Raw genomic sequence first — 26,785 nt, 5'->3', positions numbered from 1 at the left:
AAATGTTTGTTTGGAGAGATAAGGGATGCCCAACTGATCTGCTGTGTAATCTTGAGCAAATCATTTTACCTCTGTGTGCCTCAGGTTTTTCATCTGTAAAGTGTGAATAAAACTCTCCTTGATATAAAGTGCTTTGAGATCCACAGATGTAAAGCCCTATCTAATAACTTAATATTTTATTAATTTCCTTTACCTCTGGAGGGAGATTGTGGGGTGAAGACTGAGAAACCCTCCATACTTTGTGGACTTGATTCTTCTTGGAAAATTGGAAAGAGTCCAGCGGAGGGCAACAAAAATGATTAGGGGGCTGGAGCACATGACTTATGAGGAGAGGCTGAGGGAACTGGGATTGTTTAGTCTGCAGAAGAGAAGAATGAGGGGGGATTTGATAGCTGCTTTCAACTACCTGAAAGGGGATTCCAAAGAGGATGGATCTAGTCTGTTCTCAGTGGTGGCAGATGACAGAACAAGGAATAATGGTCTCAAGTTGCAGTGGGGGAGGTTTAGGTTGGATATTAGGAAAAACTTTTTCACTAGGAGGGTGGTGAAGCACGGGTATGGGTTACCTAGGGAGGTGGTGGAATCTCCTTCCTTAGAGGTTTTTAAGGTCAGGCTTGACAAAGCCCTGGCTGGGATGATTTAGTTGGGAATTGGTCCTGCTTTGAGCAGGTGGTTGGACTAGATGACCTCCTGAGGTCCCTTCCAATCCTGATAGTCTATGATTCTCTCCTTTACTCCACTGTAAGTCAGGAGTGACTTCATTAAAGTGAACCAGTTACACTCATGAAACTTCTGTAAGAGAGATGGGGCCCTATGTGTGTACACAACAGAATATTTAATAAGCAAATTGTGTATAGTAACAAATTATATCTAATGTGGCAGTTAATGTTTAACCATTTGCATTTTTATCCAGTGCTCTTTCATTGAATATAAGGATTTTAAGCTGGTGTACCGACAATATGCAGCCCTTTTCATAGTGGTTGGAATCAATGAAACAGAGGTAAGAGATTACATTTAATCTGTGAAAAATGTAAGAAATGTGGATTTAAATTAATCTTTGAATATGCCTCTGTAGGTGGTTATGGCCATCCCTCCGCGTCTGCCTCTGAGGGAGGCCATGCCTCCTTGCAGTCTGGTCTGCTAGAAGGAATTAGCGGTACTTAGTGGGCCCTGACCTTTAAGCGGGAAGGGTCTACAAACAGTCTGGGCTCTTGCCAGCGGTCAGGCTGGAGCAGTACTAAGTTATAAGCTAGCCCTCAAGTAGGGTGGGGCAGTAAACAGTAAGGGCTCTGGCCTGGAGTCAGGCAGAGCGGGAGCCCCAACCACCATGTAAGGGGCTCCAGCAAGGGTGTCCAAGGAGCACAGGCCTCCTGGCTTAAGGAGGTGGCAGAGGGGATACAGGCCCACCCAGCTCCACCACATCCCAGCCCAGGGCTCTAATAGTGGCAGAGTGGTCCACCATTGGGTCAGCGGGGATCCACCTGCAACACAATGACCTTGTATCAGGCCATCTCTTAACCAGACTGTCGTCTAGTTTCCCTGGGCTGCTTCCTACTCTCCCCCTCAGGTGTACATACATCCAGGGGTCATCCTCCATCTCCCTGGGATATACCACCATGGGTAGTGGTAGCAGCTCCTCAATGGCAGGGGTCTCGGGAAGCTCATGCAGACCGTTGGGGAAGCTCTGATTCTCCTCAGCATCCCAGCTCCCACAGCAGAGAAGACATCTGTTTCCCTCAGCAGCTCCTCCCCAGTTGAGCTGCTGGGCTGGCCTTTTATACTTCCTCTTCCTGTCCCTCCTCTCTGCTTCCAACGTGCGAGGCATGGTCCTCCTGGCTCCACCTACCAGGCGGCTTGTGACATTCCCTCCGCATCCTCCTCTGAGGAGGCCACGCCTCCTCACTACAGCCTCCTTTTCCATCTTCTTTCCCCAAGCAGTTTCACAATTTCTATTACAGAATTTCAAGGTGTCATTCTGAAAGCACCCTTATTTCTATCAAATATAAAGTGGTGTGGAGGAAAAGAAAGAAATAATCTCTTTGGACTTCTTACTACTACAGCAGTCTGAACTGCTGTCACATGGAGTTTCCTAATAAGTGTGATATTAATACCTTGCAAACTGATACTTGATGGATGGAGTTGGGGTTTTTCAACAGATATCAGCATCATTACAGCCAAGCCCAATGCCTGGTCTAAGGTGCTGTCCCAACTGCTCATTGTGCTAGATGTCACTGGCCATGACAACTGGGTCCAGAGAAGCAATCAGCTGCCATTCTGATAGGCTAGGCAGATGTAGTGTTCTTGGTGAGAAAAAGAAGTGCTGTGATTGAAATTGACTATTATTTTAGGCTCTGATTCAGGAAAACAATTAAAGCATGTGCTTAAGTCCATTTGTGTTGAGGGCAACACTTAAGCACATGCTTACCTTTAATTTTCAGTGGGACTTAAGCACATGTTTAAGTGCTGGCCTGAATAACTTTGATTTCCCAAACTGGAACCACAGTCAGTAAAACCAAGGAGGATACTTCCCAATCTGGCCCTAATTCCTGTAACTTGGTATTTTTCTTTCAATTCATCTTAAACAAAAAAAAACAAGTTATAAGATTATGGCCAGATCTGAAAGTACCTACTCAATTTTGTACTAAATTCTTACACAAGGAAAAAAAACTCAGCAAAGTTTCAGGATTTGGCTCCCTGAGTAAAAACTGCATTGGCCACAATAGGGTTTTTTGATGGGGAGGTTTGCGGGGTTTGGTTTTTGTTTGTTTGTTTGTTTGTTTTTTGGAGGCAGGGGTCATTTGCCACTTGTGAGCCATTTTGGACAATTCAAGACCTGGAATCTGGTCTCAAGGAAGTTCTGGTAGCCAGGCCTGTAAACTCTCACAATGAGTGTGTATACACAATGATTATTTTTCTAAAATTTTCCCCCAAGGTAGCATTAGTATAGACAGAACTCCCGGTGATATGTCACCTAACCCGGCTCAGTGCAGGCCAATATGTCCTAGCGCTTAAAACACCAGCAGCTGATGGTTTTTTTTGTAAACGGGCCTCCCACTGGTTGAGCTGAATCAGTGTGAACAACAATAGTAAACTTTAGGAAAAGTTTCCCAGTGCAGAGAAGACCAATGTGATTGTGCACAGTGGAAGTAACGGAAATACTTATACTTTACTGTTAAGTGGGATAGCAAGGAGAAAGAGCTTGCTTAGATCTTTTGCTGGGAAGTCTTGTCTACGCTGCTAAGTTTAGTATCATTTTCCAGTTCCACCAGAGTTAGCAATGGTGTCATTGCTAATATACACCAAATTTGAGCATTTAGCATTGTTTTTTATGTCAGAGTCTACACTTTGGTATTTCATGACGTTATGCTGACAATGCCTGAGCCCACTGTATGTTAGTGTTCATACTGTTTCAGCAGCACTAGGTCTTTAAAATGAATACAAAAGCTTGTAATATAGTCATGGCCACGTGCCAAGGAGGATAGTGGCTGCTCATTGTTGTAATGCCGCCTTCTAGGTCAGCCGTAGAGTTGTTCGGCTTTGATATAGTACATAATAATGGTCTATGTACATTTCTACAGGTAATACTAAGAGAGCCTAAGCTTGCATACTTATTTGTGCTACTCACTAATTTTCTAATTGATTTCAAAGAAGCATGCATCTCACATTGAAATAAAATGTGAACGAGTAGCGTATCTTTATCCATTCATTTAAATTTATATTTCAGAATGAGATGGCTGTATATGAACTAATTCATAATTTTGTGGAGGTTTTGGACAGATATTTCAGCAGAGTGGTGAGTGAGACATAGAATCCATTGCAAAACATTTCCTTTCTTTGAAAGCCTTTGTGGACAGATTGTTCAGAGACAACATAAATGAAAGAGGGGTTGGGAATCTTTGTTTATAAACATGTAAAATGTGGAGCGTTTTGGTGTGACTGTGACAACTGTAAGAAGAGAGTATCAGGAAGTTTTTCAAAGTTCTTTACTTTGTAACATACAATAATATAAGTATATATGGCTTATCAACTATTAGACATTGAATGCAAAAATATTTGTGCTAGGAAACAGTCTTTTTGTATGTTTATCCACCAAATGGTCCTTCAGGAACCTACATGCATCCCACTCTGAATAGCCTCATCTACACTAGCCTTTAAACTGGTCTTTTCTATATTAGATTTATTTTTCTTAAAATTTCCCACCATTGCCACCCGCAGATAAGCTCCAATGGTACTAGAAGTGGAGAAAGCACTAATGTACCGCCCCAGTCAGAGCAGGGTTGGACAAAGCACTGATTGAAACACCAACTGCCAATCTATACTGGCACTCCCACTATTGCTACCATTGGTAACAAGGCAGCAGTGGGAATTTTTAAGAGAAAAGGTATTGCATAGATACCTCAGAGTCTGGGAATCAAGTTCTGATGTGGTTCCAGTCTGGCCACCCAGTGTGATCATAGACTAAAACACATGTTGTTTTACATGGTTTTGACACTGTTTGGTCCTGTCCAAACAGGATGGACAAATCATGTTAGAAACAAATTTAGATAAAGATAAAGATATATCTTTAACAGTTTCAGCATGGTTTTTTAATTTGGTTGGATATCCTACCCTTTCCCCAGCATGAGTGGCTCAAAGGCTCTGTGTAAGGGTGTGGCTACACTGGAAAAAAATGTTCTTAACGTGGATTAGCTTACGGTAGTAAAGACATGGAAACTCAGCTTTGAAGCTCACGTTCAGCCTCAGGCTGCCATATAGATTTGAACTTGAGCTGCTAAATAGAGTTAAAAGCTGAGTTGGCATGTCTTCACTGCTATTTTAACCTGTTAGCTAACAGGTTTTTTTTTTTTATTGTAGACATACCCTAAAAGTTATCCTTCCTCTGGCAAAAGAGGGTGGGTGCAGAGCCTCCTTGAGTCCATCAACTCCATGGGGTGCCATCGATAACTGTACATACTAAAGATCAGGTTTATAACTTTGATTTCCAAATAATAATGCTAACATTTTCTACAGCAGACCTAGGCCAGCAGAGCTGATCTTAAAGCTACTCCATGTGTGAATTTGTTGACGCAGAAGATAACCTTGCCTGAATCTATCACCTTTACAGTATGGGTCAAATGGTGTTAGGAGTAAAATTCCCAACTAACCATGCTCAGGCTAACAGAAGATTGGCCACTACAGTGTGCCCCAGTTCTGTAATGCATTGAGGTTGGAAACTCATTGCTACAATTGCAGTCACAACATTAGCACTCATATCAGGAATGGAATTTGATTTCTCATGTGTAGCAGAATTTACTAGCATTTTCTTTGTCTAATTGATCGAAGTCTGCTGCCAGCCTTTTCCTAAGTTTTAATGTTTTCAGCTGTGAATGAAAGTAGAGGCAGTATTAACATAGTAAGTCTGTCTGCCTTAGCACAAATATATTCTAGTACCTTGTGAATCTACCAACTTTAACAGATGCTGCAAATCCATTTCTTGTACGTGTATATAGGCTAAAAGCTGACAATTATTAGCAATTTACTGATTGCATCATGCTACAGAACCTGCATTACTCAAAGCAGTTGGGCTTTAAAACTTGGAGAACTAAAAAGAGGGGTGGGTTAGAGAAATCACATACCACAGTTCTATTTTTAATAGCATATAACACATAGAATAAATAGCATGCCACTGAATAAGAGGCCTATAATTCCAGATAGAGGTTCTGGTGGAGACCACAGAGCCAAGGGAATAAATTTGTACTGTATTAAATTAATGTTGAGTATTTACATAATTCCAGTATCAGAGGGGTGGCCGTGTTAGTCTGTATCCATAAAATCAACGAGGAGTCCGGTAGCACCTTAAAGACTAAGATTTATTTGGGCATAAGCTTTTATGGGTAAAAAACCCACTTCTTCCATAAGCTTTCGTGGGTAAAAAACCCAATTCTAGATCTGAAGAAGTGGATTTTTTACCCACGAAAGCTTATGCCCAAATAAATTTGTTAGTCTTTAAGGTGCCACCAGACTCCTCGTTGTTTACATAATTCTAGCAGCACTCTAAGTTGTGATGATGACAACACAAAGAGAAAAACAATGCAAAAAAAAGCAGAGAGAAAGAAAAGAACATATGTCCCTCTAGAGCAAGACAGTTTGTCATCTTTATATTTTTAGGTTTGCAAGTTTTAAACATTCTTGCATGTGCTATTTTTATCTCGTGGAATTTCCATTCTTAAATTTAGCTATCAGACCTTATGCTGCTGTACCAGAGAAAACATTCACAGAATCAGGAGCAGGTTTTCAAAGCTACCTAGGGATTTGACTCGGGGACTCCCCTTGATTTTGATGGTAGCTACACAAATATAACCAGGCGCACTGTTTGGAATCTGTGCCTCTTGGTGCACAGTGACTTTTAAAAAAAAAAAATCCTAAGTATAAAACTGAATTGATCAGTCACCCGAAGTTTGATTTTTGTGATATACAAAAACTTTTTTAATGGGGATGCTGAACTCGTTCAGTGGAGAGGACTGAATTATGGTTGTCTTTAGGGTCCATAAACCAGAGCTACGAGTTTCTGCCATATGATATCCTCAATCCACAGCAACCCTGTCACTATGTCAGTAGACTTTTGCATAAAAATAAAGGGTAGAATATTGGACCCTGAATCAGGGATAAGGAAGCCCAGTGGCAACTTCATCTCCCTTCTGGGAAGTTCCACCCTTCTATGGCAGAATTTTAATCACTGAGAAAACAAGGAGGGAACAGATGACACAGTAGAGCTCCACTGTTTGGAACAGAGCATTTTGCTGGGACTCAGGAGCACAGCTGCATCCACATCCCTATGCTCAGTTATTGTCTCACGCTGTCTCTCTTAAGACTCAGTAAGACAGCACTGCATAGTGTCATATGTTCAGAAAGTTTTATTGCTTGGCAACCATAATTCTTTGAAGTTTAATTTTTCAATAAAAAAATAAATTCTGAAGAATCTTAACTTATCATGGAGGCTAGGATAACACATCACAAGCACTCAGATCCCACGTTAATGAGCATGATATAACTGAGCATGGACCTGCACAAACCACCAGAGAAAATCAAGCTGTCCTGGAAGTTTATATCTGTGCTCTGACAGGCCTTTCCTCTTTCCTCCAAAGGAGAAGTGGTATGTAATGCTTAATGATCATGAGGTGAAACAATTCACATTATCATCTGACTAAAACTAATACTCACCTATCTTTTTTTCTTCCAGAGTGAATTAGATGTATCCTTTCCAGTATGACCGCCAATCCATTTGTCATTTTCTGTATTCCTGTTCTTACTGCCTTATAGTACTACTTGGCAGACATTCAAGATAAAGCAGTGCCATGTTATGATTTAACAAATGAATATTGCAGTTAGAGTAAGTAGCACACTCCTGGGGTCTGGCAGCAGCTGCTGGTAATGAAGAACCTTCTATTTAAAATCTCAGTACCAATAGAAAGACAATGCTGGCGTGGAGCAATTTTTTTCTGACGGTAACTTGTTAAATGAGATGGAGGGCTTAGTTCCAAAGAAGAACTGTATAATCACGTTTGGATATTGAGAAGTGAGATGATGCGTTATTTTTTGGTTTGCTTTTTTGTTTTGCTATTTTTTGTAAATTTAAATACCTTGCCAATAACAAAGAAAGTTAACATCACAGTAGTGCCTTCAGCCACAGTAGAAAAAGGTTCCCACTATTACAGGATTAAACATGGACTATGATCCTGCTTCTGTGGAAGTCAGTGGAAGTTTTGCTGTTGCCATCAATGGGAACAAGAATATGCCCTTGATGGGGAATCTTGGGTATCATCATGACAGCAGCAATGATTGAAATGACATTGTCTTTGTACACACTTAACCACCCTACACTCAAATACTCAGAATCATGTTACTTCGATGCCTTATTCAAGGAGTAATATATAGCTAAAACATAGAAACATTTTTGTTATTTTTCATCTATTTGTTCTTCCACTTCTTTACTGAAGCAGCAAAAGGCATCATATATAGTTTTTTCCCATAACTTTTTAAAAGCATGTACATCTACACATAAGCTAGGGAACAGACTTCACTGGAACTCTCTGGTCCATCTAGTAGCATTTAAAAAAAAAAAAGTACACTGTCTGTGGTGTATTCATGAAACATAAATTAACACCAGGAGAGTTCCCCCAAATTGAAACCAAAGAGTGGTGGATGGAATATCTGCCTTATGGGGTCCTGTTTTCATAATGGGAGTCTTGAGATCTACGGACAATTGTGCACTTACATTTTTGTATGTACTTAAACTGTGCTTTTTATTTAAGTGCTTTGTTGAAGAGGGATGGACTTAATTATGTGCGTAAATGCTTTGCTGAGTTGGGGACTAAACGTACAATTTGGGTAATTGTACATACAAATGGCTACTTATGCCCCAGTTTGGCTGTATTTTGTATATGTATTTATCCAAATTTAAACTTTAAATCATTTAGGGTGGTGACATCTCTGTGAATCCTAATTGCCTTTTGTCAGGATTTTCACACTATGAGGAATATTCTAACTAATGCATGGATAAGATTAATCAGAGTTACACACACTCTCTCTCTGTTGGCACAGTTAGTAGCTGAGAGATGCACACCTGGCAACCTGCTGCATGCGTTACTTGACAACAGGGTAGGTGGTTACACACTTTAGGGGAACTCTGGTGTAGACTGAAGATGATTTTCAATACTGTTTCAGTGTGCTGAGAGCCTATGCTAGCTCTTAAACCCATTTCACCTCTTTGTCAGAGACATCCCATGAGAGAATCATTTTCAGCAATGGTTCAAATTTCCAATTGTAAACCACCCTAATAGATTTGCCTGGAAATTTGAATGGGGGTTTATGGAGCATATAATTTGATAATATTGACTTAAGAAAAGGTTCTCAAATCTTGCTAGTACAACTATTGGGCCAAATTCATGCCTGGTGTGTCTCCACTTATGTATTAGGCCTCTTATCTTTAATTTTGTAGTACACCCGTACACTCTTCTTGGAGGGAGAGCAGTTTTAAAACAAACATTCTCCTTACAAGCTAAAAAATTCCTGTCATTTAGAAAAAAAGGAAGAACCTTTTGTGGGCTAGAAGGTATAAGAAAAACTAAAAGCCAGTTCGTCGGTATGCTGAGTGAAGTGTGAACATGTGCCTATATAACTGGTGGTGGTGATGATGTGAACCATTCAGATTTGCATTTATTTTTGATAGCAGTTTGAATAGCAGATAAATAGACAGAGAACAGTATAACATTTGGACTACAAGTGCCTTAGGTATTATTGCTGTGCAAACTATTCCATCAAAATGCCATTTGTAGCATGTGAAATAAGTCATGGCTTGGGAATGAATCATTTCTGTTGCCAAATAGCCTGAGCTGACTCCAGTTTAATTCAGAATACCTGATGAAGAAATACAATGTGGATGGCTGTAGCAGCAAACGCATATGCAAGATATATCATGTGTTAGTACACTGGGCATCTGGCTTGAGCCTGTGATGATTTCCTGCCTCTGTGGCAATGGCAACACTGGTGTATCCAAATCCACATGAATTTGGTTTTAAAAGTGATCGTGTCTACTTAATGTTGAAAACAAGGTGATAAGAATTGAAGATAACATGATCCAACAAATATTTTAAAATTGCAAAGAAAAATAATCAGAATGGTGATTACCACATATTCCAAATACATAATTCACCACAAGCTCTCCCTTCCGTGAGGTGCTAAGTACCCGCACCTTCCATTGATGACATTGTTCGATTGAGTCCCTAACTCCAAGCAATCTATATATTGGTATAATAGCTACATATGAAAGATGAGGGCAGCACCAATCTGCAGTGTAGAACACCAGGGGCTGCCTTAAGGCACCAGTTGCTCCAGCTCCATTACCCTATATTGCAAAAGCACATTATTAGTAAATGCTGGAAAATCCTGATAAATGATCATATTAAAATGTAAAGCATACATTAAAGGTACATTAAGGTTACACATTTAAAACCAAATAAAAAAAAAAAATCAGGAAAAGCAAAGCAAAGTTTCCATCCGCAATGTTAACGCTGTCAGCCTGCCCATTTTATATAACAGGAACAGTAGCACACTAAGGTAAGACTGCTGCTGCCACTCATCAGGCCCCAAGAAACATACAGATGTGGACTTTATTTGCATCGTACATCTCTTGCTGCAGTTTTAACAACTTAAATTTGGGGCAAAGAATTAAGTAATCCAATTTAGCACTTGTGATTATTCTTAAATATTGCAGAAGCCCCACAACCTACAAAAGACTACCCCAATCTGAAATGAGGCAAGTTACAGTTCCGTAGATGTAACCTTCATCCAGGGAAATCAACCTTGATGGAAGCATGCATTTTGTATCGCAGTCAGATTCAACAACCTTTCTATACTCATTTACCCTGCTGCTTTTTAGCCCCAACTGCTCCCAAAGCACTCTAAATCTTTGAAAAAAGGGGTCAAGGGCCAAGAAAACCCAACTAAGTGAAAAAAAATTCCCAATAAATTAGCAAAACCACAATTAAATACTAATACTGTTCAGAGCACCCAACTAAGGTGTTCCAGCAATCCCAGCTAAACCAAGATGTGCAACAATCCACTGGAAACCACTATCCTCCAGTCTGAACACAAGCAATAACTCCAGTTTTCAAGTCTCTGTAGAGATAATATATTGCAAGAGAAAACTTAATTCCTGGTCCCAATTAAAAGCCTGTATGTATCACACAAATCTACCCTCCCGCCTGTTAATCAATCAACTACTGTACGGGAATGGATGGAAAAATTCTGCTGTTTCTCCTACAAGGAGCAATATATGCTTTACCCTAGCCCAAAAAAAAACTGCGTGAAAGAAGAACCACCTTCCAAGTTAATGCTAAGATTTAAGTTGTTTACTGCCCCAAAAGTGTTATCATTTGTAATAATGTAAATTTAACAGGAAAAGTCACTGTAACTTTCATTAAAAGCAAAGGGCTGGATCCAAGCTTTTCCTACCAAATTTAAAATAAGACAAGAGGCTGTATGAACATATATTTAAGTCATATTTTTACCTGCATTTTTCATCAAATTAATGTTTTAATATATTCTCCAAGGCCACGTTCCTGAAAACGTGTGTGTGCGCCTGCTTAACTTTAAGCACAAGTAACCCAATTACTGATTTCCATGGAATTACTTATGTGTAAAGTTTTGTGTAAGTAAGTGGTTGCAAGATCACAGCTTTAAACATACTGCACATAGCAACAATGAAAACTGATGGCACTAGTCAATTAAAGGGTGATATTTTAGACAACCACTTTATTTTATTCAGTTCTGAGTAGCCATTTGTTTTGAGAGCAGCTTTTATATGTAAAGAGGCTAGATAATGGTTGAGACAAGTTTCTACTTTTAGTCTGGGAATTAGTTGTTCTGCACGTAAGAATCCACATGAAGCAAAGATCATGACATTTCCAGAACTATATTATAAATACGATTTAAAACAACTTATACCAGATGTGCTGATGGACCATTTAAATGGACAACAGTGTTAATACCATTGATAATGAAATGTTTCTGTTTAGTGTGTTAATAGCCCTGATTTTTTATGCACAGAACCAGAGCTTAAGTGTGTCGGATTTTATTAAGCTCTTAAACAGCTGCAGTTCAGATGGTGTAGGAGCCACTTTCTGGCTGTGATGAGTCACTACAAGGATTAAGAAAGTGACAGTTGAAAGTGTTGTCACAACAGTTTCGTGTAGACTAGATGCCGTTATGTGTAGGAGTTGTTAAAATTAAGAAAAGTTGGGTTTCTACAGTTTAAATTGACAAAACAAGGTTTATTCTGAACCAGATATAAGCCTATGAAAAAAACAGGTGTTTATGTTCAGGTTTCTTTCTGGATCCCCAGAGAACCAAGAGTCTGGAGACCAATTTCCTGAGTTAAGAAAATCATTGAGTCCCATTGTGGTTAGCCTACTATTTATTTCTGGGACAACTGAAAAACATTGATATAGGGAATTTCCCAAGTGAATCCGTCAGACACTCTAATGTCCACTAAAGTAGCAGTTTCAAACTTTAAGTTTGGGCAATTTTAAGTAGTCAGGAGGAAAATTATAATGTTACAGTGTCGGTTCAATGAATAGTTTAGGCTCAATGTTTTTAAGTATATACTTCAATTTACACTGTAAAAGAATTGGATAAAATGGAAACCTAATAGGATTAATTTCAAATAATTATCACAGTAAGAGAGAAGCCCTCTCCAGGACCATGATGTATTGAACCAGCTAAAGCAGGGGTAGGCAACCTATGGCACACGTGCCGAAGGCCGCACGTGAGCTGATTTTCAGTGGCACTCACACTGCTCGGGTCCTGGCCACCAGTCCAGGGGGCTCTGCGCTTTAATTTAATTTTAAATGAAACTTCTTAAACATTTTAAAAACCTTATTTACTTTATGTACAACAATAGTTTGGTTATATATTATAGACTTATAGAAAGAGACCTTCTAAAAATGTAATAAATTTTAACTGGAACGCAAAACCTTAAATTAGAGTGAATAAATGAAAACTCGGCGCATCACTTCTGAAAGGTTGCCGACCCCTGAGCTAAAGGCTCTCCCAGCAGACTTTCACCTTGACTGTGATCAGTCAGTTTTCAACCCTCCATCCAGAATGTATTATCAGAGGAGGAGCCAACAGTTAGTGCTCCAACATCAGGATGAGACAAATGTTCTGGAATTTACAAGTACAGTCAGTCTCCTACTTAATAGCAGATTTTAATATAGCCTCCTGAGGCGGAGATGTTCAGGAAGCATAAGTTGCTTTCAGTGACTGAAATTTCCATGCCAGTAGATAGTCCAGAAGTTACTTAATAAGAGTGATAATTAGTAATGATAAAGTAGTGAGATGTTAGAGGATTGTAGGGATGGGCTTCACAAGAACGACTTGGGCACTTCAATGTCTAACATTTAGGTACCTTGGCACCTAGTGGAATTTGCAATCCTGGGTTAGGTGACCAGACTCCTTGCACAATGCCTGGGGAGTTAGGCACCTAAGAATGGGATCCACAAAAGCCAACACATTGAGCAGGGAGATACCTAAGCTAGCCAATAGGAAATGCGGTGTGGTGGGGCCACTCAAAAGGAATTAGAGGCCAGATTCACAAAGGTGATTCGGTACCTAACTTCCTTTGAAATCAGTGTAAGTTAGGAGCCCGTGGAGCTGGGCCTAGGTATGGAAGTATGGGCTGGGAGGAGGCACCTCCCTCCACTTGGAATTCAGATCCAGGAACCCTCTCCTGGAGTTAGATGCTTAGGTCAGGTCAGCCATTTGTCAAGAAAAGCTGAGGAGCAGGAGTCTCCCTCCCCATCAAAAACCACCTTTAGCACAGTGGCTGGGCCAGAGAGGAGAATTCCCCCCAGCCCTCTCCCTGCTGGCAGCAGTGAGCTCCGGGGGAGCCTTCCCCAGCACGACACTCACCCAAGCTGGTGCTCAGCAGGTCCAGCCAGGTGAGGTCCAGCCAGGCCCACCTCTTCCCCAACAGGCACAGCAGCTTCCTCAGCCTGCCCCCAGCACACTCCCTTGTTCCTGGCAGTGGCCAGTGAGGGAGCGCAGCGTGGAGCTGCAGGGGGCAGTCATCTGCTGCCCAGGGTAGGCAGGGATGCTCGGGGGGTGGGGGAAGGGTGAGCAGTGACAGCAGGTGGGGCTGGGGGAGAGACCCTGCCCCAAACATTGGTGGAGCCGGGCCCCCAGGGCCCTGAATTTGCTGGAGGCCAGGAACCACAGGCCCATACAACTTGCCACCCCTGCAGGCTAAGGTACGTGGAGCTCAGCATATATACCAACCTATCATTTATTATGAATGTTTCAGATCAGCACATTGTGGCCCAGATCCCCAAAGATATTTAGGCTCCTAACTTCCATTGAAATAAGAGCACTTTATTTGTGTGTTCAAATTAACAAAATTTCCCCTCCCCCCCAGGTTTTTAAGTCTTTGAATGCATAGCTTCAGTCTTACTAATACACGGCTTTTACACAGACCTTCTTTATGTGCAAGAGAGCAGGAACCTCACTGGAAGTGGCCCTTTAGTAAAGCCTAAGCTGGATTTAGATGTCAAAGTACACACCTTGCCCAGCCTTTCCCCACACTAGTTGATCTGGTAGATTTACATTCTACTCTCTACACAGGATTCATCCACAGGTTGGATGATTTACACCCCGTAGTGTGGGTTTCTTGCCAAGCAGGAGTGAGGCTGCTGGTGTAGAAGAGCTAGGAAGATGATGGACAGATGTCCCCACAGTGGCCTGAATACAATCAGAATGAAATGTCTGTGTGTGTATAGAAGGATGTAACAGCAGAGGACAGGCATCGTGAGAGTTGCGGGAAAGGAGAAATGAGCCAAGATTGCTCATTGTCTAAAGCTGAATGTTTGCCAAGAGCAGCATGGGAAAAGGAGGTGGGAATAGAATTGCAAAGGAAGCTTGGAGACTTACCAGAATCAAGGTGTGCAATCTCTCTGGAATGGTAACTGCTAGCCAAATTCAGGCTACAGGTGAGATAGCTGCTGCTGGAATGAGGGCTGAGTAGCTGTGGAATGTTGCCTCGCAAGGAGGGGCTAGCATGTTACAGGTGGAAAGATGTGACACTTCACTCCCTGTAACAAAAATGTGCCTCTAGCCATTAAGTACGTTTTAGGCTTTTAAAAATGATAACTTAAAAGGGAAAGTCAATACCATTAAATTTGAAACAAGCTGAAATGCCCCTGAAACTTAAGTGGCATCATTCTTTAATGCTATCTGTGAGTGAACCTGCTATAAGGCACCTGGGGTTTGGGAAACAGATGGGTAATCTTTCTCAGGTGATATACAAACACTTTCAGAAATTAATCACTGATCTCATTCTGTGTATTTTTTTCAGGGAGGGTAATCCAGGGAAACTGGTCTAGAGAGTGAGAGTTCTCCTTCCTGTACCTGGTTTCACTTGGGATATTTTTCCCCGTTAAATTTTAGGATGTGTGTGTGTCTTGCTATTTTAGAAAGATTGGATAGGCTTTTCCCATGAGAATTCTATCAGACAATGAGCTGGCTTTGGTACAAAGCTAAAATTAAAAAAGCTTGTAGTGGCATTTTAGGACTATATTCATGGAAGCTCTGTAGAGTAATATCTGAATTTAACAGGCCCTCCTTCCTGCAAGGACAGCACTGCATCATTGTAGTGATGCTTAATGGGAACTTAATGGCTAATTCTATTTTCCATAAATTCTCAAATTATTGTACTCATGCTGTAACTGTTTCCACACTAAAATATTCCTTGCAAGATAGTGAGGTGTGTTTGCAAAGTATAACATGGAGAGCCAGCTACAGCGCCTGTAGCCTGCAAGCTGCATAGGCTAAATTAAATGCAGATGCCCAGATTTCTAAGGTGTGTAAGCATTGCTCCACTCACTGCAAGACCTAAGTTACTTAGGGCTGGTCTATATTGCATAGCGTATGTGCAAGGTGCCTCAGGTGGCACATGAACAGGATTCATCACCGAATTTTGTTTGCTTGGATCATTTCCCCGGCCTGGAACTGGTACTGATGAGTGTGACGTGAATGCTGATCCACGCCCTGCTGGTCCACACTGGACATAGGCATAGCCACATCGCTGTGGGGGTGTGAAAAATCCACACCCGAGACACATCACTATGCCAATCTAATGCCCAGTGGAAGCAGTGCCAGGTAGACAGAAAAACTCTTCCATCGCCCTCACTACTGCCTCTAGGGGAGGTGAATTAACTACAGTGGCAGCAGGATTCCTCCAATCACTGTAGAGTGTCTACGCTGAAGCACTGCAGCTGTACTGCTGTAGCATTTCTAGTATAGACATACCCTAAGCAGCTTTGAAAACTTGGGCCTGAACGAGTACTCTGACAGTGGAGTTCCACTAGTGTGAATGCAGAGTAATAGAACCAAATCTGACCATCTGTCTTTCTGAGCTCATGCCACACTATCAAATAACATTCGTGGCAAGCAAGTTCCAGAAGGCAGTAGTGAAGGTGCAAAACAAACAAACCCCACCATCCCCAAACTGTTGAAAGATGTGTTTTCATGTTGGAACGTGAAGTTTCTTTCTGGCTCCACTGCAATAAACAGAATCCCCAACCTACAGCCAAGAACTACAAGGAGTGAAGCTGAAACTATGATTGATCTGTTGAGCAGAGGGAAAGACTGAAGAGCAGCAACAGGTGGGGACAAGGCAGAAGAGAGGTTTAACTTCTTCCCCTGTAGATTGTACTGAATCAGGGAGACAGCCATGATACCTAGTCATTTTTTATGTCAATTTCTATTTAATAGACTAGAGATAAAAAGGAAAAGCAGGACATGTTTTACTTAGCCCCACTTTTCCCACATCACATTTGTTCAATGAATACTAGTGTATATAGAACATATTTTTGCTGGTATAAAACTTGTCATTTATTTGCCAAGACCAAAGCAGTTAAGATACGTTAATGGAGGAGTTTCATATAGCACAAAAGGACACACATTTTTATAGCTTCAGATTTTTGCCTTTCAGCTGCCTTATTTCACTAGGCAAATCTTGAAGAGACAAAGTATTTTTAAAATCATTTAAAAAATGAAACCTTAAATTCTATTTCTTAACAAAGGAGTGTAAATTAATGAAATCACTCTTAGCTATCCTCTGTGTAAATTACAATAGACTAATAGCGTATCAACTTATAAAATTAGACAAGTTTGAAACTTGATTTTTCCATTACACCAAATAAGTGATGTTAGGGAGAGGGGAAAAAAATACAAAATCGTCAGCCTTGAAAATGCTGGTATCAGTCAACCATGAACAGACTAAGAATTATCTTGTTTAACAGAAATGCAGTGTACATAGATGTGCTTTTAGGGTCTGTCTCCACTGCACCTGAGAGCATGCCTCCCAGCCCGGGCAGCCCTCCTGCCCTAGTTCTACTAGCACACAAACTAGCCACGTGGATGTTATGTATTCAGATGGCTAGCCGGGGCTGCCACCCATACTGCAACATCCACACTGCAACTTCTATGCTAACTCAAGAACAGCTAGTGGGTCTGTCTACACTAGCTGGGAGGCACTCTCCCAGGTGCAATGTAGACATATCCTTAGCATTATTCATAGTCACATTCAAGCTTGTGGTATCTTACTGATTGCATTTTATATCTGTGGTAAGCAGAAACCATTCTTTCTATAAAAGCCATCAACTGGCAGTGAACTCAGACAAGCCCATACTAAAAACTTTGTCCAGATATTAATTGTTCAAATTACGTTATGCTGTCATTGCCTCATCTCTAATACAGAGAGCCAACTGCAGTTATCCGTTCCCACTGACGCTCTGATATGTGACCAACACAATAAAAAGGTGAAAAACATTACGTCTGACATGGATATTAGTGCTACTAAAATAAATTTAACCTAATCTCAAAGTGCAAATTTACAAATACCCACACTTGTAAGTTTTAATCAGAGAAGAGAACATGAAATGCTTAAGACAAAGGCAGGTAAGATTTCCTTCTGAATGAGTCTTCACACTGTTCAATACTGGTAAATAAAAATTACTTAACTTGAAATGTTCCTAGATAATGTTCAACTTGGATAGAGTGCACATAATTTTGGATGAAATGGTGTTAAATGGCTGCATCGTGGAAACCAACAAGAATAGAATTCTTGCACCTCTATTTGTTCTTGACAAAATGGCAGAAAGCTAAAAAGAAACAAGCCTACTGAGGAATGTATTTTACAAAGCATTCTGAAAACCCCACAACATCCCTACAGCTATTTTCTGAGACTTCCTAAGGTGAAATCTTGCAGTATTTTCAACTGGCTGGAACATATTGAAGCAAAGAAATCTAATGCATATTCCCTCTTCCTTTCTCCTCCAATTCTAGAAAAAAATATGCCATGCCAACGTAAAGGTAAAAATTGGGAGGGGGAGGAACTAACAGGAACTTTTTCAAAGAGGCAAATGTCAGTTGACACAGCACTTGTCTTTCTAAAAAGTAACCATTTTGTTTTAGTATTTGTAATTCTGTTAGGGGAAAAATATTCATGAAGCCTTGTATGTCTGTGACTATGCATTATATTACAAGTGCTACATACGCTGTTGTACTGTAGACATTTACTACAGCAAAAGAAAGGGTTTTTCAGCTGCAGTAGTAAATCCACCTACTTGAGAGGCAGGACCTAGTTGTGTCTATAGTGGAGTTTAGACTTAACTATATTGCACAGGGTATGATATTTTTCACAGCCCTGAGTGATGTAGCTAGGTCAACTTAAATTTTAGGTATGGACCAGGCCTCACCTCATTCATTCCAAAAAAAGGGGGGGGGGGGGGCGCTATAGGGATGGAGAAGATGAGTTAGAAAATATTAGTATAATTCCAAGTTGTTTCCATAAGTATGTATCTTAAGCTCTTTAACTTCTGTACCGATATGACCAATCTTCTACTAGGTCCAGTCTTCACAAGGACAAGTTTATCTTATATGATTTTGTATACAACAGAGTGTCAAGTTTGTGTTCACTCAAATACTATAGTGATGGCTGTAATAAAGGTTACTGAATACTACGGAAGTTGTAACTAAATGATTTGGACACTTAATTCTGTTAATAAAAGAATCAGAATGATAAATCAAAGGTTAATTGTTCTTTATCATACTCAAAAGGAAGTTGCTACTTTAGTAGTTTAATTTTCTTAGTGTAATGTTTTAGTATTTTGCTTATAAACTTGAAAATAAAGGTTCTCCTTTTCACTATGGTATTTTTTCCACTTACCCGTCAGTTTCTTGTTTGCAATATCAGTATTCTTTCACAACTGCCAGCTGGGGGAGCCCACAAAATTGTTAGTAATGGGATCACAATCACCACAGCTTTTCACCCCCCAACCCTCAGCATACCATTAGATGTTTTTCACAGTATATTCACTGCTTGTCCAAGTCTTGAGTAAAATCTACAGAAGAGGTACCTCAGATTTGTAAGTTTCCTAATACCAACCAAATGTACCCAAACTAATCTAAACATCTTTAGGAGCAGTAGAAGAGAGCTCAATGACTGGTCTTTAAGTGAAATACTGTGACATGGACAACTGTCTGTCATCTTTCACAAAAGTCGCTAAAGAACTGTCAATTGGTAATTACTTTCATTTTCTAATCACCTGCTACTGTAAACTAGGTTCAGACTGGTACTGAGAGGTGAAAACCTCCATATTTAAAACTATCGATCTTCATTCCCTTTTAGACTATCATATTTAAGATAGGTCCCATTGGTTCTTACACCAGACATCCATTTGGTTACGGTAAAAGTACAATCAGCTGCATAGAATTTTCATTCTAGCACCCTTCCCCTGTCAAGCAGTCTGACCCTTACTCCTTACTTACTCCTGTCTCCATGCCACTGATTTTTGCCCTGGACTTGGTGAAAGGAGCTTCCAGGAGGCCTGCTGAACTGCCTCAATACGCCAGTGGGGCCTGCTCAACCATCTTGGCATGGAACTTGCCCACACGTCGACTGGGAGCTGGGTTCCTGTGGTGTGCTGTCTGTCTGCCATTTCTGAGAGGAAAGGCGGGGGAAGGAGAGGGGTTGTTCTTCAAACCTTCCTTAAAAAAACTGGAATACTTGTGGCACCTTAGGGCAGGTCTACACTAAGGGCGGGGGTCGAACTAGGGTACGCAAGTTCAGCTACGTGAATAGCGTAGCTGAACTCGAAGTACCCTAGTTCGAACTACTCACCCGTCCAGACGCCGCGGGATCGAAGTCCGCGGCTCCAAGGTTGACTCCGCCACCACCATTTGCAGTGGTGGAGTACCGGAGTCGACCGAAGCGCGCGGGGAGTTCGAACTATCGCATCTAGATTAGAAGCGATAGTTCGAACTCCGAGAAGTCGAACTCACCGCGTCGACCCGCAGGTAAGTGTAGACTAGCCCTTAGAGACTAACAAATTTATTTGAGCATAAGCTTTCGTGGGCTACAGCCCACTTCTTCGGATGCATCCGATGAAGTGGGCTGTAGCCCACGAAAGCTTATGCTCAAATAAATTTGTTAGTCTCTAAGGTGCCACAAGTACTCCTGTTCTTTTTGCGGATACAGACTAACACGGCTGCTACTCTGAAACCTTAAAAAAAATTGTCTTTCTGGACCTGACTGCAGAACTGGAATTAATTTGCAAACTGGACACCATCAGATTAGGCCTGAATAAAGACTGGGAGTGGTTGGGTCATTACAAAACCTAAACCTAATTTCCCCAATACTAATTTCCCCCTACTGTTACTCACACCTTCTTGTCAACTGTCTGACAACAGTCGCCACTCATTACCACTTCAAAAGTTATTTTTCCTCCCTTGGTAGCCTGCTGTTAAATGAATGTCTCATTAGAGTGACCTCACACTTGGTAATACATTTGTTAGTCTCTAAGGTGCCACAAGGACTTCTCCTTAGTTTTGAGGAAGAAGCCCTCTAAACCAAAGAGGAAACAGTAAAAAAAACAACAACCCCTCTTAAAAATCCTGTGAAAGCTCTTCCAAAAGGGAGCCCTAGAGTCTGCATGTGTGCGGGTTGGAAGCCTAGAATTCTGGGGAGTTCTTTTTGAGAGGCAGTCCCAAGCCCAGGCTCAGAGCACAGATCTGGTCTGTCTGCAGTTGACCGGGAGATGGGAAACACCCCATGCTGAAGACTGCTACATGGAGGGGACTGAGAAATACGCATTTTTCTTATAAGCTTTTGATTGTTTCAAGACACTTCTGGTAAAAGTGTAGTAACATCTTATTTACTTCATCTTTATAAGCAGTCACTGACCACCACAAAAAATTACAATACATGGTTCAATCAAGACAGCCATTGCTCCCTCAAAAAGCTTTAATCAAATGTTGTGGGGCACAGTCATTCACTCTGATGCAATATGCAAACTTAGAATCATTCATATCATGTCTGAAAAATACCAAAGACACTGTGCAGTACTACAGCTATCTGCCAAGCTAGTTCTCAGAAAGCTACACTGCAAAACTCTGAACGCCCTGGCTTAGCCAACAGACAAGCTAATGAACAGGTCACTTATTTGCTCTTATGCCCCAATTTCTATTGTTCTTAAACTTAGAAAAATAAACCAAATTTCTTCAAAAGTAAAGCTTTCAGAACACTTACATTTGACCAAATCAAAATAAAGATATCTAGTCTATGTACTCATATTTGAAGAGTATGAGAGAAATAGAGACAATTTTGTAAGCTGCAAACATTTTAATGATTATTGTTGAGCATACACATTGGAAATTTTTTAAATTTCAAACTGCAACAAGTTAAATAAATGTTTATAATATACAAGGAAAGTACAACCAAAAGTAAAACTTGCTTTAAGTGTGCCTTGCACCAGAAACCAGTGTTTTGTTTTCCTTAATAGCTTTATTGTTGAGCTGCACAAACACACTTAAGGATTTGATCTTTATAGCAGGGCATTTAAGAAATCAAAATATATTCCCAGTTGAAAGGAAAAAAAAATTGTGCATGATTATATGCAAAAAACAAACAAACCCCCCTTCCCCCCAAAAAAGAAAAAGAAAAAACACTAGAATACTCCAATAGTGCAGGCACCATTAAAAAAAAGAAAGAAAAAGCTTGTGATGCCCATTAACTCTAAGGTTTAAGGAAGCAAGTTTTTGACCAGTTAGTTTAAAGCCAGCAAAACAGGGATCAGTGATGGCAACTGTAGTGTACAAGGTATTAAATGACAAACTTTACACAAATACACTTAGAAATTTATATCCGTGAACACTGAAAATCTGAAGATCTGCTCTTTGGAACAGTCAAAGAGAACCACCTTAATTTCCAGTCGTGCAAGCCCTTGAAGCATCACACAGTGTTCTGTGCCATTTACTTGCTGGCTGTGTAGTTACAGGGATTTGTTTTGTCATTAGCAGCTAACAAACTTTTTCCACGTGTTCCTAAAGCCTCACAGGTGGAAAAAAGGTAAGTCTCATCAGAGCACAGCGTGGAGATCATATTTTCTGCACACAAACACAAGAGGCTTCACTAATATCATAAACAGTTTCTCATGTCCCATGTTGCACAGAGCAATTCAATTGAGATGAAAGCCTTTTTCCATAGTAGCAGCTAGCAGACGCTCCCTCATAATCTCCTCAGAGGAATATTCAGGCAACTTAAGGTAATGCACACAGGTATTCACAGATGGATAACTTGCATCTGTAGCATCAACCTGAGAATAGGGAAGGATGAATATTATTTATGTATTGCTATAGTTTATTGTATTATACATATATGATAAAAATACACAGGTCCTTTCTCCTCTGTTGAATTTACAATCTACTTCATCCTAGAGTTGGCTGGGAATTTTTTCACAGATTTCTGTTGTTGTTTTTGGCAAATTCAATTGTGGCAATTTGGAAACTTTTTGCAGAAATGTATCAGTTTCAGCGTAACTCTCTTCAGAAAAAGCAGCAAAGAGTCCTGTGGCACCTTATAGACTAACAGACGTTTTGGAGCATGAGCTTTCGTGGGTGAATACCCACTTCGTCTGTTAGTCTATAAGGTGCCACAGGACTCTTTGCTGCTTTTACAGATCCAGACTAACACGGCTACCCCTCTGATACTTCTCTTCAGAAAGGTTTCCCTGGTCCAGAAATGTGTAGTCAAACCCAGAGAGAGAGAGGAACCCACCCCAGAATACCAAATAGCCCAGTGATTAGAGTACACATCTGTGATGTGGGAAATCCAGGTTCAAGTTCCTACTTTAAATCCGGCAAGAGCAAGGACTTGAACCTGAGTGTCCCACATATCGGGTGATTTCCTCACCCACTGGGCTACTGGATATTCTGGGATGGTGCGCATGCTCAGTCGCTCTCTCAATTCTGATGAAAAATTTCAAAAGGTTTCAGTTTTTCCCCAATGTAAAGAGAGAAAATTTTTGAAATCTCTGAAAATTTTCACAAGACAGGAAAACTGCTTCCCACCCAGCTCTACTTCCTACATAAAACAGTGAGATGCCAGAGGGTGGGTGTATCAACCAGAAAAAGGCTAGGAGAGACTGAAGTGTACTTAGTTTACATACACCTTTCCTGAGTTCCTTTTTATGAGAATATATATGAGAGTACAAAGCCACAGAAGAGCTGGAGTGGAGTTTGGCACTGAAAGGCTAACAGAAAATAGTGAGTGTTGATGAGGAAATATAAGATTAACATTTATTTATGTGGCAGATGTAGATTTTTTGTAAGCAAACAGCTTAAGTTGAGAGATACCCTGAAGAGCCTATACCTTGCGCACAACAGTGAGCCTGGGGTGTAGGTTAGCCAGTCCTCCTGGTGGGAGTGTTGAACAGCCAGTAGTGAACTGGAGAAATGCTTTTCTTTCATCCGAAGACATACCACACAAAACTCTCACAAATCGAAGGAATCCAGGACTAAAAAAAAAAATTAAAAATATATGAACATCAACAAAATGTTTGTGATGAAGGAAAGAGAATTTTGTAACTTGAGACATTAAAAACAATGTCTTTAGACAAACTTAAAGGGCAACTGTTTGTTTAAAATATTCATGCCAGTTCATTACAGGCGAGTCTCATCTTACACGGGGGTTCCGTTCCGCGGTTAGTGCGTAAAGCGAAAACCGCGTATAGTCAAAATTACATTGAGCTGAATGGCAGGCGGAATCACCCGCACTACAGGTACAGTATTAAAATTGTTATTTTTCTCCCTTTTTTTTTTGCCAACCGCGTAAAGCTGAAATCGCGCATGTTAAATGCATGTAAGATGCAACAGACCTGTACTGAATTAAGAAGAAAGCATTTAAGAAAGAAAAAGATGAAAATGGTATTTTAAAAAATTTCTTTGCCAGATGTTACATGGCAAAACCTACAGGGGGACATACCAATTCCCCATGTTACTACTGGAGATGGAATTAACAGATCTCCATTTATTCCTAGTGTGTGAACTGGTAGTTAGGTAGAGTTCCAAGCCTGCTCTTAACAGAATCCACACATACTGGGCCTCGTCTCAGTTACACGAAGGGCCCTTTAAAATCATTTCACGCCACAAGAGTGGTGCAAAGGGGAATTTGTGTAACTGAGAATTCAACCTTCGGTGTTCAAACATACCCACTTCCTGTGTTTTCACTTAATTGGTAACTCAAACAACTATTAAAACATAAGCCTCAGCCTAAAATTTCTCCCCCATGATTTCCCTACAGACACCACTGTTTTAAACCCTGCTTCCCTACAAACAAAGAGACACTCCCACCTCCTTTATATCAATGATAGAGTTAATGAACTGCATCCTGACAATGCATTAGCAGTGCATCAGCCAGCATATGCTAGCAAGGTCCTCATACTTGCAAACAGAATGGATACACAGAAGACCCCAGCTACACAGCATCTTCATTACTATAACACCAATACACCTAAGAAAAATTAATTTGTATCCTACTGCTGCAAAACCAGCTGTGGGAGCTCACAAAACTGTATGGGTTCTTTCTAGCAGCCTTCCTTAATAGAAATAAAAATTGATTCCAGGACAATCCCCAAATGAATTACAATTTAAACACCATGTAAATAAAAATAAAACCAAATTAATGTTATCTCTAAAAGTTTCTGTGGCAAGAAGTTAACATCGGGGTTCTATTAACCTATTCCTTTGTTTGTCAATCTCATTTTTCTGTTTTTTCACCACCACCACCACCACCCCCTCCTCAAACTCCTCATCCAGAATTAAGACTATCTATTGGAGAAATACAAAGATTACATCCACTGCCACACATTTGTTCCACATGGTCTTCACGCTTATCAGCAGTCCCTCCAATTTAGAATCTTCACGTAAGGAATATATGGATGTTATCATTACATATATTTCTTAAGTAATGTTAAAAACAAGGTTAGACTAATAGGCACCTATCTCGTGTGTAGCCAAGTTTAGGTTCTGTGTAGTTGATGATATCCTCAGCTGCCCAAGATGGTGACTGATTTCCACAAAGAATCATCTGAACTTCCTCATAGCTGAAGGAACTCAGCTTCTCCATTGGGAAGACTCGATTGAAACCATCTTAATTTATAAAGATACAAGTAAAAAAATATAGTCACAAGAATGCATCCAAAATAATTTCAGCTTTTAAACATTTTAATCATTAAACTAGAATATTTTTAAACTATGGTTCTTTAGCTAAGTCAAATGAAGAAACAGGATTACTACACTTAAAGCAAATGTTAGTAATGGCAGGAGCTTTACTGGTCAACACTATAGTCAGCCTGTCTGCATCAACTGTTTGCTATGCTTTAACTCGCATTTTTATTTTTTTAAAACGAGTGTTTGGGTTAAATTGAGTAAATCATCTATTCTTTTAAACCAGTTAGTGCTTGGTTTAGAATTAGGATTTGTGTGTATATAACTATTTGCTAGCAATAGCATGCACCACAATACTAAATGTCAGTGAGTTTAAAATGTGTCAGTATTTCCATTTTCTACACATATTAACATTAGTAGTGGTTAGGAACCATAATTATTTTTCTACCATATGCAGTTTGTTTTTAAAACCGTGGTTTTGCGTGACATTCTATATCACTACATTAAATCAGGAGATCCTGAGTGCCAATGTGTCCAGCTAAATGTGCACATAATCTGCTATGGTTGAGTTACCTCTAAATGCATCCATCTGTTTCTGTATGCCAGTCTGCATGCAGAAGTCAAACATTAACTCCACATACTCCTCTGCATTATCAATAGTTACCATCTATAAAGAAAATATACACGATATAAAAAAAGAGTCAATGTTGCATTAAACATGATTGCTGAGATGGCATACTGTTAAAATCCTGTAAGGGGGTTTGTTTTCTAACCTCATCTTCACCATTTGGCTTGAGATCCACCGCTGTAAAACCATATACTCTGGATGATGGGCAGAACTGGAAATTCAGACTGCAAAATAAGGACAGGTTTTAATAGATTATTCAAATCAGTGACTGCTTTTGCAGCAAATATTAGATTCGCTATCTAAAAAAGGATAACATGTCATCTTACTACCATGAAAACAGCTTGTGGATCATTTTATATAAGAATGTGAATGCTGACACCATATTAGAAAGCAATGCAATAGACTACATAATAAAAATAGATTGTTTTTCAATGGATTTGTGTATTTACACATATAGTCCACTTTGACAAGTGTCTAACATTTCAAACAGTTAAACATAAAATATCTTTATAATTACATTTGGAAACCATTTTTAGTAGGTCATCTTTTAGTTTAAAGTCATACCAACAGGAACAAACATTCTCAATATTTCCAGGGATAATATCAGCAGTAGCATGAAGCCACTGAAGTTACTAGACATTTAGGTCTTGATCCTGCAACAGGCTCAGCATGGATGGACCCCTTTGTACTCATGCAACATCTCTGAAGTCAATGGGAATATGTGACAGTGCAGTGTCACGCCTGTGGCAGGACTGGAACCTTAATGGACTGATAATACAGACGAATTCTACAGATCTCCAGACTCTTGTTTGTCACTGTTGTGGACTCTGCTTTCACACACACAGCTGCCACACTAATTTGTAATCATAGAGAATCAGTGTAAACTCAATGGAGTCTGGGTTCCAAAAGAAAAAAAATAAATATAAACAGCATATACTGGGTTTAAAGTTTTTAAACAACAACAAAACAACAACGGTATTACCAGTTAATGCCATGTAAAGGATGTTTCTAAAATACATCATAAATATGCTTGAGATGAAATAGAATATTTACTGTTTTATTTTTTAAGTAAAGGGCTTCCCAAACTGTATCAGAACAAAGTTATGATTTCATCCA

At 40.1% G+C, this 26,785-nt stretch overlaps 2 protein-coding genes across 5 annotated transcripts in view; one reads left to right on the top strand and one right to left on the bottom strand.

Annotated features, from left to right (window-relative positions):
• The window catches only part of AP4S1 (adaptor related protein complex 4 subunit sigma 1), a 38,139-nt gene extending 19,390 nt beyond the window's left edge, over positions 1-18,749 (top strand). For 2 of the 4 annotated variants that reach the window (XM_045013194.1, XM_045013195.1), the window contains exons 3-6: positions 914-1,000; positions 3,725-3,793; positions 7,220-7,231; positions 17,572-18,749. In XM_045013194.1, coding sequence (XP_044869129.1) covers positions 914-1,000; positions 3,725-3,793; positions 7,220-7,231; positions 17,572-17,700 — 297 coding nt within the window. In that variant the 3' untranslated portion in view covers positions 17,701-18,749. Of the gene's footprint in view, positions 1-913; positions 1,001-3,724; positions 3,794-4,854; positions 4,965-7,219; positions 7,232-17,571 lie in introns of all 4 variants that reach the window. The other 2 variants (XM_045013197.1, XM_045013196.1) reach the window with 2 other exon arrangements.
• A 2,453-nt stretch (positions 18,750-21,202) lies between these two features.
• Positions 21,203-26,785, bottom strand: part of HECTD1 (HECT domain E3 ubiquitin protein ligase 1) — a 100,130-nt gene continuing 94,547 nt past the window's right edge. Inside the window, exons 38-42 of the mRNA XM_045013874.1 lie at positions 25,815-25,893; positions 25,615-25,708; positions 24,873-25,023; positions 23,246-23,390; positions 21,203-22,190 (exon numbers count right to left, since the gene is read on the bottom strand). Of these exons, the coding sequence (XP_044869809.1) occupies positions 22,053-22,190; positions 23,246-23,390; positions 24,873-25,023; positions 25,615-25,708; positions 25,815-25,893 (607 nt within the window). The 3' untranslated portion in view covers positions 21,203-22,052. The remainder of the gene's footprint in view (positions 22,191-23,245; positions 23,391-24,872; positions 25,024-25,614; positions 25,709-25,814; positions 25,894-26,785) is intronic.

This window comes from Mauremys mutica, chromosome 4 (genome assembly GCF_020497125.1).
Source record: "Mauremys mutica isolate MM-2020 ecotype Southern chromosome 4, ASM2049712v1, whole genome shotgun sequence".
NCBI lineage: Eukaryota > Metazoa > Chordata > Testudines > Geoemydidae > Mauremys > Mauremys mutica.
This window is presented reverse-complemented; position numbering and strand designations above follow the sequence as displayed.